This window comes from Monodon monoceros, unplaced genomic scaffold (assembly GCF_005190385.1).
Source record: "Monodon monoceros isolate NGI ecotype Baffin Bay Population unplaced genomic scaffold, NGI_Narwhal_1 Super_Scaffold_17, whole genome shotgun sequence".
In the NCBI taxonomy this organism is placed as follows: Eukaryota; Metazoa; Chordata; class Mammalia; order Artiodactyla; family Monodontidae; genus Monodon; species Monodon monoceros.
In genome coordinates this window covers 13,244,849-13,257,140 of record NW_021703773.1, presented here as the reverse complement: position 1 = coordinate 13,257,140, position 12,292 = coordinate 13,244,849, and the positions used below count along the sequence as shown (strand labels likewise).

The 12,292-nt window shown below is 50.2% G+C and overlaps 1 protein-coding gene across 3 annotated transcripts in view; it reads right to left on the bottom strand.

The window, feature by feature from the left end:
- The window catches only part of MFHAS1 (malignant fibrous histiocytoma amplified sequence 1), a 116,163-nt gene extending 110,543 nt beyond the window's left edge, over positions 1 to 5,620 (bottom strand). For all 3 annotated transcript variants that reach the window (XM_029226200.1, XM_029226201.1, XM_029226202.1), the window contains exon 1: positions 2,551 to 5,620. In XM_029226200.1, the coding sequence (XP_029082033.1) occupies positions 2,551 to 5,548 (2,998 nt within the window). In that variant the 5' untranslated portion in view covers positions 5,549 to 5,620. The remainder of the gene's footprint in view (positions 1 to 2,550) is intronic.
- Between the last annotated feature and the right edge of the window lie 6,672 nt (positions 5,621 to 12,292).

Here is a 12,292-nt window from a genome sequence, read left to right as displayed (position 1 = left end):
TCTCTCTCTCTCTCTCTCTCTCTCTCTCTCTCTCTCTCTCTCTCTCTCTCTCTCTCTCATCACACACACACACACACTTTTTAAGATAATAATGCAACTTTGTTTCTTCCATATAAAATCAAAGGAGACACTTTAATTTCCTATTTAATCTTAATGTCTTGAAGCTGAAACAAATTTAACAGTGTTTTTTCACCATTGTGTATAAAATTGCTAATTTACAAGATAACCTGACACTTTAATAAAATGTAAAACTAAGTAACCAACTTTTTTCATGTCTCTAAAAAGCAAAATGACTTCTTAAAGAAACAAAAGGCTACCAAGAGATTCAAAGGTTTCTGCTGAGTTACAATATATTTTAATAATCCAGGGACTCACTGAGCGTATTTTTAAATGTACGCCCTCACTAACTGAACACCGAACGTTGTATGTTTGTTCCTACATCACCTCCTAGCTTTTCATTATTTTAGCTCTTCTCAAATCTTTCAGAATTGTGACAAATACTAACAAATGATGGCTATCACAGAAAATTATGAAAGAGGAAAATGTGGTTTTCTCTTTGTCTTCTTAATGTAATAAATATACTATAATCTTTTCCCGTTACTCTGTACCCACTGCTGCTTTTGACAGAAATCAATCCTGAACGAAGCAAAAAAGATAATTTCTTTCTCTGACCATGAACAAGACAGAAACCTACAGTCCGTATTATAAAAACATCTGATGAGTTATTCCTACTCACTACATAAGATAATTTGACAATTTTCAATCATTTAATTGCTTTTTACGTTGAAAAAGCCACCTCTTCCCTATAGCCTTGGATCGCAAACCAGGTGACCTCCTTGAAAGACAAAAAGGCAAAACAATAACAAGAGAATGGGGTTGTCTCTGCACCTGGAGACAGCTTGTTTGTGGAATTTATGACTGTTAAAAAATAAAGAGCTGAGATTAGAAAAAAAAAATCAGCCTCATTGTTTACTCTTCAAAGTTCTTCGAATTCCTCTGCACAGATCCTTACTTGTTCAATAACCTATGTGTTCCCCTTTGTTGTTAATAACACCAGTTTTATTAATGCTCCATCTTTGTGTTAAGAACTGGCTTTAAGTAGCTCCTTCAATAATATGCTCTGTGAATATGGAATTCTCAACCACTTTCTTCAATTTAGTGGCACAATAGAGAAGAATTTTGCTTTCATGAATAAAGACAATGGCAAATATAAAACAAACTGAAAGGGCTACCAAGTCACGAACTGTGAAGAGACACCAGATAATCATACAGAATGGACGGCTTAATTGACTGGTAACTGGATATGGTGGCTTTTTTCAGCTGATGAATTAAACTCAGCCCAGATCTAGGGCAACGGGGAGATGTTACCTTCGGAAATATTGGTGTCCAATTCCTTCCCGATACTATTACGAGCAGCATTCAGACTAGGACAAAGATGACAGTGGCGTACAGTCTTCCATTTCATCACCCCCCTCAATGTACCCAGAGGTGGGGGACCGAGGCGAGAAACTGGTAGTGATGCTATTATTGGGTTTGTCCTTAGGACACTTGGAATGTTAACTAAGCCTGCTTCACAAAAATCAGAGCTGTTTAGAGAAGAGTTCCAAAGGGTGAAGAAATGGACCCGTTCCCAAATAGACACTTAGATACCAATTAACCAGGCTTGAAAAATCCTACCAGTCCTGGAATTCTCCCACTCACCTGAAACAGTTTAAAAAAAAAAAAAAAAAGTCTGCTGGAAAACACTCCCCAAAAGAGGAAAAACAAAACAAAACCCAAAAACTCGTGTCAGTTTCTTGTCCCTTCCATCTCTTACAAAGCACCTCCATAAAGCTCCACTCTCTAACACTTAACCAAAAACCGGGCCTTAAGATGTTGGTAAAGCACAAAATTACCAAGAAATACCCAAAAAACTCCCCTTAGAGATTTCAGTAATCTCTCTTTCATGCCCTAGAGTGCAGTGGGTGAAACCGTGATCCCAGGATTGAGTCATGCCTTACAGACCGACACTTTTATCTTTACTAATCCATCATTCACCCCGATTACGAAACATTCTTCTCTGGAATTTCTTAAGAAAAAGGAGCAATAATTTCTCCATTATGGTCACACTCTGAACTTAAACAAAAGAATATGAGACTAGACATCTCAAACTCAGAGCACCCCTTCGACACGTGTCTAATAAGCATTATAGCCCAGGGCTCGGCAACAGACACCGCTCATCTTCTGTTCAACCATCTGAAATTTCCTTCCAGGAAAGGCGGGCTGAATTGGGAAGAGGGAAACGGAGATCCGAAATGTTCTGACTGGAACCCACTTTGGAAGTTTGAGTCTTTCTATTAGAAGAGTATGATACATGATACTGGGGACTGTATTCATATAGCTAACATACTTACTGCCTTTTGCTTGTCCCCAAATCCCCATTTTCCTTGAAAAGCTTTCCTGGGGAGCCAGTGAGCTTAAGCAAACAGTCTGCCAAAGGAGAAACAAGTATCTTCCCAAAATGCATCTTAAAACATACCGCAAGGGAGACACATCCCTCTCCCCTCTTACCTGGGAAAGCGTGTGGATTGGGTGACCCTCTCTTAAGGCACTTAGAACAGAGAATGTGTACAGTGTAGTGCAGTCCAGGCCATTCCTGAAGTAGGACATTCAGTTCCTCTACTAAGGGGGTTATGGCTTGCCATGCCGTCCATATGTTCGGTAAGGATGCGTGGCTGGCAATGGACAGGGTGTCCGGCTGCAGGACCCCCTTGGCAGGTCTGTAACTCACCACCACAGGGACTTTCCCTCTGTATGCAAAGATCTGAAGTTTGCCATCCGACCTGTGCACCACATGGCTGTTGATCTGGACGCTGTAGCGTGCAAACAAGCTGGGTGGAAAGGTGAAGGGAAAACTATATTCAATCTGCAACTGCTCAGCCACAAAGGACTGACCGGTCAGGTTGGTCCCGTTAATCCAGGCCTCCGCGTGGGGCACCTCGTTCTGCACATAGCACGGGAACTTGTACCAGGCCGTGGACCCATTCAGAGGCTTGCCCTTGGCTTTGTTGAGGCAGTAACAGAGTCCCATCTTCTCCAGCAGCTCCAGCAGGAGCTGCAGGTCCTGCTGAGCCTGGATGTGAGGCTTCAGCAGCAGCCGGATGACGTGGGCCGGCAGGAGCCCATGCAGCAGAAAGCCTTCCACATAATGATGGAGCTGGGTGGCCCGGAGCGCATCCTGGCTTGGGGCGGGCGGCGCCATCAGCGGGGAGCTTCCACCCCGGCTCTCAGCCTCGCCCTCGCCGCTGGTCCCCAGAAGCAGCTTATGCAGCAGCAAGGAAGGATCCCTCTGGAAGAAGACGTTGAGGATGTCGATGAGGCGGGAGAGGTTGTGGAAGACGTGCTCCTTGAGGGCCGGGCTATCCTCAAAGTAGAGCAGCTTGCCGCTCTCGTGCAGGTAGGAGAGGGCGCTCTGCAGCCGGTCCTCCGTCAGGCCGGCCTGCAGGCCCAGGCGAGCCGAGTCCCACCAGCTGAGCCAGAGCCGCTGCGCCTGAGGGGGCTGGAAGTGCAGCTCCTCCAGCACCTGCCAGGACCGAGGCAGTACTCTGTGGAGGTTGGGGAAGATTTCCCGGTGCTCAGCCACTGAGAGCAGTTTGTCCCGCAGGCGCTGTAACTGGCGTGGGTCCCTGCAGCTCACGGGCAGCACAGGGGAGAGGATCTGCAGCCGGTGGTTGAGCAGGTACTGAAAGTGGGCCTTGCGCCGCCGAAGGTTCTTGTCGGACACACCGTAGTAGGCTGCATGGGGGCTGGCGGAGCGGAGCTCAAAGTCCCGGGCCAGTGCCTCATCCACCACCTGGGCCAGCCGGCTCAGCCCCTCAGCGTCATGCTTCTCCTGCAGGGCGATCTGGCGGTGGATGTCCAGACACTTCTCCTCCAGCTCCTGCTCCCCGCAGAGGTCGGCGTGCGTGCCCACAACGCACACCACGGCGTGAGGCACCCGGGCCCCTACCCGATGCAGGAAGGAGCCCACGGTGGTGGGAAAGCGGAGCGGCTCATAGGTGGCCAAGTTCACCACCAGCACATAAAGGGCCCCCGGGGAGAGGAAGAAGGGCTGAATTACCTCATAACTGTCATCCCCAGCTAAGTCATACACGATGAACCGCAGGCCCCGGGAGGCATCCGCTGTCCAGCTGGTCACCTCGATGCCCTTGCTCACGGGAGGAGGTGAAGGCGGGTGGCTCTTCTCCTTGTCCCCTCCTCCTTGGTTCCCCTCCACTCTGTCCTCGGTCAGGCAGCAACGGAGCAGGGTCTTTCCTGCAGCTTTATGGCCCATCAGGAGCAGCTTGAGGCGGGGCTGGACCGCCGGCTGGGAATGAGCCAGCTCCTTCTGGTAAGCTGCGATGTAGGGGATCCCCTTCATACAGACCTCGTAGGGGGGCTGGATCAGCGGGTTGTCCCTGATCTTCCACAGGCCCACCCGGGAGAGCCGGCCAAAGTTGTCTGGCAGCACAGCGATCTGGTTCCCCTGCAGGACCAGCTCCTCCAAGCCCGTGAGCTCCACGATGGAGTCAGGCAGGTAGCGGAGCCGGTTATTATCCAGCCACAGGGTGAGAAGACGGCCCAGGCCCGAGATCAGGGACGGCACGGAAGTGAGCTGGTTGCGACTAAGGTAGAGCTCCTCCAGACCAGCCAGGGGCAGCAGCGCGGCAGGGAACTCCTCCAAGAGGTTGGAAGAGAGGTTGAGCATCTTGAGTCGCTGCAGGCGGCTGAACTGGGCGGGTAGAGCCTGCAGCCCGTTGTTGTCCAGCATGAGGCTCTCCAGGCTGGCCAGCTCGCAGAAGCCGCTGGGCAGGGTGCCAAGCTCGGTCCCGCTCAGCCAGAGGATCTTGAGGGCACGCAGGGCACTGATATCCTCAGGTAGGCCCCGCAGCCGGTTGCTGGACACGTCGAGCTCCTCCAGGGCCGCCAGCTGCAGCAGCTGCCACGGAAAAGCCGTGAGCTGGTTGTGGTCCACGTCGAGGGTGCGCAGGCGGGAGAGACAGGAGAGGGAGTCGGGCAGATGCGCCAGGCGGTTAAAGCTGACATCCAGCTCCTCCAGGTGGACCAGCGCACCCAGCTGGGCGGGCAGGGCGGGCAGCTGGTTGTGGCTGAGGTTGAGCTTCCTCAGCTCGCGCAGGGCGCTCACCACCTCGGCGCTTAGGACGCTCAGCCGGTTGTGGCTCACGTCCAGCTCGGTTAGGTGATGGCCCAGCTCGGCCACCGCTGGGGGCAGCCGGGCGAAGCGGTTCCGGCGCAGGACCAGGACGCGGAGGCTGCCCAGCGCCGAGCCCAGCCCGTCGGGCACCTCCTCCAGGCCGTTGTTCCCCAGGTTCAGCACCTCAATGTCCCCGATATTGGCCGGCAGCACAAGCTGGGGCGCGTCGGGAGAGTCGAGCTGGTCGGTCCCTGGGCAGCCCCCGGCCGCGCTGAGGCTGAGCTGGCGCAGGTTGCTCCGCAGCTTCCTGGCGCGTAGGGCGGCGTCCCGCCACAGCCTCACCGTCTTCAGGTTCCCGCTGTCCGTCCCAGCCATGGCGGGGCCGGGCCGACACCCTCGCGCGGGAGCCCGCAGCTACATGCCGCGCTGCGCCCCGGCGGGCGCCAGTCTCCGGAGCCCTTTCGCTCCCGCTCCTCCCTTCCTACCAGCCCTCGGCGACCGGCGGCGGCGGGTCCTAGCGCAGCCAGCGGCCGGGCGCCCGCAGCTGGGGTGCGGCGGCGACGCGAGCAGCTCCGGGGGTCGCCGGGCGCACGGCGCGGGGGGAGGCGGCGGCCGGCGGGGAGCGCAGCTCGCATTCTCCGGGCTCCCGGGCCAGGGGCGCGCCGGGGCAGCAGGGCCGCCGCCCGCCGCGCCGCGGAGGATGCCTGCCGCTCCTCCTCCCACTCCGCCCGCCTTCGGCGCCTCGGGGCCAACTCCAGCCCCGCTACCCTTGCCGCCGCGGCCCCGCGGCCCGCAGCGTCGTCGCCTCCGCCTGCTCCACGAGGACGGCGGCGCCCGGCTCCGCGGCGGGCATCCTGTGGACGCAGGGCCGGGCCGCCTCCTGCTCTCCACTTCCCCAGGCTCCGGCGGGAGCACGAACGCCGCGTCCCCGGCACTGGGAGGGTGCGATCGGGAAGCAGCAGCGCCGCCCGGCGGAGCGGCCCCCACGTGACCGCCGGAGGCGCCGCGTGTTCCCGGCACCGCCCCGGGGGCGGGGGCCACTGACCCGCGCCGGGTGCGGGCTGGGGGCGCCTCGCCCGGTGCAGGCCGGCGGCGTGGACTGCGCTGGGCTGGATGCGCGCCTGGGGCCCGTCCCGGGTGCAGAGCGCTGGGGTTCGCCTGCGTCTGGCTCTTTGTTGGCCCTGCGCCTCTAATCATATCTTTCTCTTCCTCCCTCTCGTTTCGGATCCCTGGCCTCCCTTACTGATTTCTCATCCCCCTTCCTCTACATCCTCTACATCCACACCCTAGTGGAACTGGCAGCATGCAGGGCCCTGGGTTTCTTTGTAGGAGCTTAAAAAGGAGAGTGTGACTAAACAAAAGGAGAAAAGCAGGCAACCGTTCATGCACTTGGTAAATATTTATTGAGGCCCTATTTTGTGCCAGACCGACAGAGACAGAAGGCTCTGAGCAGGCTCCTCACCGGCCTGATTGGGGGTGGGGTAGGGGGGGCCACGCACCCTTTTATCTGGGGTATCCCATTCATCCTCCCAACAGCCCCGGAAAACAAATACCATAGTCCCAACTCTACCGTACTTGTTATGCTGTAGGTTTAAGAAAATGGCAGCTATTTCAAGCAAAATTTGCAGCCCAATGCTCAACTTGAAGGTTTATTTTATTTATTTGTTTGTTTGTTTACTAGTTGAGGAAGTTTCTTTGAAATCACATCTATACTAAGTAAATAATTTCTTCAGAATTTACTCAAACCTTGAAATCTATCAGGCCTCCGAATATCACCTCCATCATTGCCTCCAGCTTGGTTAATAACGAAGCAAATTGTTTTGAGACACAAAGCCGAATTTAATTGGTTAAATGCACCAGTTAACAGTCGTGGCTCTCCCCTACACATGATGTTGCTGTCATTTGGGGACCCAAATTCGGTGCAGTAGTAATCGTTTGCCTCTTCGAAGAGAGTGACTGAGCACCTCAAGCTGGAAATATGCCCCAGTGATGGTTATCCAGCCTGGGATGGTACATCCTGTAACTGGAGGACGCTCCCGGGGCCAGGTGAATCCCAGATATTCCAAGTACGTTAACAGGGTACAGGTGAGCTGTGTTCACCCTGCAGGGCTTCCTAGAAGATCAAATTGCTCAAGGGTTCCCCAGACCCTCCTGCCCCAAGGAAAATTCTAAATCATCTAGGCTGGCCCTTTTATTCTCAGCGGTGGCAACAGGCCCAGAAGAAGCAACCTCCCAACTGACCAGCCAGGTGAAGAGAAGAGCCAGGTGTGCTAACTCCCCTTGTGGGGTTATTCCCCTGAGAGCATCACCTTCAAGGTATTCTTGAGTCAGACGCCACCTCCTCCAGGCTTTAGTTCCTGGGGAAGAAGACTGGAGAAGGCATCAGCTCCCTACCCCACGTAGGGTAAACTGAAGTGGTTTGGGTTTGATCTAAATAACCCAGGCTAAACTGCTCCCTTTCAGAAGCTGTCAGAAGATTATATTTCCATCTCAAATGTATTTAAAAACTCTGCTTTTCCTTTGCCAGGAGATAATCTGTAATTTGCTTTATCTGGATAGGACCAGAGAACACCCCGTTTGGGGCCTCTCACTGGAGAACCGAAGCCTGCTGTGTTTGAGTTTGCTCAGCAGGAACATTCTTTCTGGGCTGTTCAGCCTGCTTGAGCTGTTACAGTCAATATTGTGGGAAGCCTTATTGTAAAGTCTTGTCCAAGAGTTATTTGAAAGTCAGACTGGGAGAATGCAGTGATAAAATATAACTGGAAAATGATAATGTGTCCAGTATGTTTGTTAAACTCAGGCGAGAAGGATCCTGGCCTCCGCACACAAGCTGGTCCTCCTCTTGCGACACCACACCCCTCGTGGTAAAGTTTCTGATGGGCCAAGGGGTTAATGGATATGCCCCCTCGGCCTTCTGGAACACACTTGGTATGAAGGATCCTAAATTCCCAGTGCAAACAGCCTGAAGCCTGCTTGGAGAAGGTGGGCAGTATTTCATAGTCATTCAGGAGTTGCTGATGTGGACATCCCTGGGCCTCCAGGGTGTGGCTGGAGCTTGATTGCTCCTGTGAGCCCACAGGCTCCTCACAGAGCCCAGGTTAGGATGAAAGGGGTGTGGGTGAGCCACACTTATTGGCCTGACGTAGCACATTTAAAGATTAGGTGTATGGTAGATGGGCCTGCATTTGTGCTCTTGCCCCAGACCCTGCCAATGTTAAGTGGCCCTGCGTGTGTTGGAGTTTTCCTAAAAGCTAAAAACAATCTCAGTTTGGAGAATAGGGACTCTGATTATTCAAGGTTTTCTTGTCTTACGTATAAAAGATACTGTTGCTTCGAAGTCTTTCTAACACGTTAGACTTCTAAGTTTTTGCCAATTGAATTCCATAAAATGGTATCTCATTTGCATGTCCCTCATCGTTAATGAGGTTGAACATCTCTTTGTAGTTTTGTTGGTGCGTATTCTTCTGTAAAAATCTTTGCCCATTTTTCTTTTGCTTTTCTTATTGATTTATGAGAGTTCTTTATGTGTTCTTGTTATTAATCCCTTGCTGTGTTTATGCCAATATCTTTACTAAGAGTGTCTTTTCATTTTCTTAAAAAACTTTTTTTTTTTTTTTGCGGTATGCAGGCCTCTCGCTGCTGTGGCCTCTCCCGTTGCGGAGCACAGGCTCCGGTCGTGCAGGCTCAGCGGCCATGGCTCAGGGGCCCAGCCGCTCCACAGCATGTGGGATCCTCCCAGACCAGGGCACGAACCCGTGTCCCCTGCATCGGCAGGCGGACTCTCAACCACTGCGCCACCAGGGAAGCCCTAAAAATTTTTTTGATGTAAGAAAGTTCTTAATTATTTTTAGAAGGCTACCTTTTATTGAGAAAAGAAGGACAATAAAAATACATAAATTTGTCTTTCTAAAAAAAAAGAAAGTTCTTAATTTTGATATAATAAAATGTCAGTCTTTTCTTTATTAAAAAATTAAAAAAGGTTTTCTTGTCTTGGATGTTTACCCAATGTCATGTACCCAAGCTATAAACTTTCCAAAACCTTTACGTTTATCCTATTTTTATTATTCTGACACTGTTTTCATTTTAGCTGCTGCCGTATGATTGCACCTGGCTTGCTCCTAGAGTCCAGACCCTCTGCGACGGCACAAGTCATTTAAAGGAGTGGGAGAGCACATGTACAGAGACCAGGTCTTGAGCTGGGCCTTAAAAGATGTGGCTAGCTAGAAGGGAGGATCCTGGACATGTGGGCCAGAGTCTTCCATTAAAATATTTCTCAATAACAGTCTGAATGGCCCAGGTGGCAGGAGTCCTCTGCTCTTGGTAGCAACAAGCTCCAAGCAAGCTTTCCATCCCTGGTTTCTTTTGTTCTGTCTTCAGCACACTAGACTTTCCTCCACCTTGACAGACGTTTTTCTTGCCCCCTAGCTACTGGCTCATTGGTTTACTTCCTTTCCCTGACATCTTACAGAAGTGGTCTCAGGCCGTCTGGAGCCTCTCCGCTGCTGGGTCCCTCCTTGGGCCCAGTAATCTGGCTTCTGTCCCCACTGTGCCAGCAGCACTGTTCTCTGGAAGGTCACCTCACCCTTTTCCCTTTCTTGACCTCCCATCGTTGAAAATGTTAAGCAATTTCCTTTGGAAACTTTCTCCTTTCTCAGCCTGTAGGATATCTGGTGTCATGCTAAAGTTTGGGATTTCCAAAAGAACCCTATAAAGGCTCATTATTTCCTTGTAGGGAAAAAGTTTGCAATTAGAATAAGTGCTACCAAATGAACCTCTATAACTGCATGGACAAACTGTCCAGGATTTGCCTGTATATGGATAGTTTCTTAGAGTATTTAGTCATTATGCTTTTTCTGTTTTTATTTATATTACTCCATTTATATTAAAGATATATAATTTGGAAAATAATATATAAGTACCCTTTCCACTGAATTTTAATTTCATCAACCACAACGTAAGTCTTTATTTTAGGGTGACCAAATGTCCCAGCGTGCACAAGACTGAGGGGTTTCCCAGGACAGGAGACATTCTGCACCTAAAACCAGGGCAATCCTAGGAAACTAGTACAGTTAGTTAACCTACTTGGTCTTTATCTTGCTCTCCCTTTACCTTTCAAGAGTTCGGAAAACATAGCTTCCCAGAAATGCAGGACTTTTACTTACTTCAGCTACTTTAGACTTTCAAAATAGTTCTGATTTATTTACTTATGTATTTACTTAGGCTGACCTTCACTTTATTGTGCATCGCAGACATTGTCTTTTACAGATTGAAGGTTTGTGGCAACCTTGCCTTGAGCAAGTCTATCAGCGCCATTTTTCCTACAGCATTTGTTCACTTCATGTCTGTGTGTCAAATTTTGGTAATTCTTGCACTATTTCAAACTTTTTCATTATTATATTTGTTATGGCGATCAGTGATCTTTGGTGTTACTCTTGTGTTTGGGGGCATGAACTGCGCTCATATATGATGGTAAACAATAAATGTCTGTGTTCTGACTGCTCCAATGACCAGCCCTTCCCCTGTCTCCCTCTCCTCAGGCCTCCCTGAAACACAGTGATATTGAAATTAGGCCAGTTACTAGCCTTAAAATGGCCTCTAAGTGTTTAAGTGAAACGCAGAGTCGATCGGTGTGATGAACTTCATCACTGTCTTATAAGAAATTGTCTCGGCCGCCCCAGCCTTCAGCAGCCACCACCCTGATCAGTCAGCAGCATCAGCATCGAGGCAGGACCCTCCGTCAGCAGAAAGATTATGACTCGCTGAAGGCTCCGATGGTGCTTAGCATTTTTAGCAATAAAGTATTTTTTAATTATGGTACATACATTGTTTTTTATACATAATGCTATTGCACACTTAATAGACTACAGTATCGTGTAAACATAACTTTTATATGTGTTGGGAAACCAAAAAATGCGTGTGAAATTCGCTTTATTGCCGTGGTCTGGAACTGAACCCACAGCATCTCTGAGGTATGCCTGTAAATGCTTACTAACTTATCAGAGAGTACGTTCATGGGCTTGAGGTTCTAACTAACTTTAGAGTATCAAAACTACCCATCCAGTCTCGAAAGGAAATGTGGCTATTCCTTAAGCCTGCAGTGTAAATGAGACCCAAGGGTGGGCTACAACATTTCATGAGAAAATTTACTTAGTTGTCTCCTTGAAGTCTGGAGAGGCTCAGTATATGCTGCCTTTATCATGAAAATAATAAAAGGGCTTCTCATATTTCTCCTTCCTTATAATTTTAGATCCAGTGAATATTTTGCTTTAAATAAACAATAAGAAAAATGCTCCTTACTATGTGGTTAAAGGTAAGTAAGAGAAAATCCATCTCCATGATTTTCATCAGACCACACCCTTCTTGGATAGAAATCAAGCCTTAAGAATTGATGCGGGGGGGCGGGGGGGGGTTCCCTGGTGGCGCTGTGGTTAGGAATCCGCCTGCCAATGCAGGGGACACAGGTTCGGGCCCTGGTCTGGGAAGATCCCACATGCCACGGAGCAACTAAGCCTGCGAGCCACAACTGCTGAGCCCACATGCCACAACTACGGAAGCCTGCGTGCCTAGAGCCTGTGCTCCGCAACAAGAGAAGCCACCACAACGAGAAGCCCACGCACCGCAACGAAGAGTAGCCCCCGCTCCCGGCAACTAGAGAAAGCCCAAGTGCAGCAACAAAGACCCAGTGCAGCCAAAAATAAAAATTAATTAATTAATTTTAAAAAAAATGAACTGATGAGGGACAGTTCAGGAAGTGGATCTTCGAGGTGGTGTCAGTTAACTCTTTGATACTGGGCACGACTAACCAGGGTATCTAAGAATCATCACCGGTAATAATAGCTAATATGGATTCAAGGTTTTCTACGCACTCAGGCAAGGTGCTGTATGCTTTTCACACAGTATTTCATTTAACCTTCACAACAGCAGGTCCCATCGTTATCCTCCTTTTACAGATGGAGAAAAGTGAAGGCAGAACTATTGAGTGGCAGAATCCAGACTCAAAAAAAGGCAGAGTCCAAAGCTCATGTTTAATTGCTGTGCTATTTCTTGGGGGGGGGGGGGGGGGTTGGACGGGGGGGTGGGGGGAGGGGAATGGGTCTTAGTTCTCTGTCAGCAGACTGT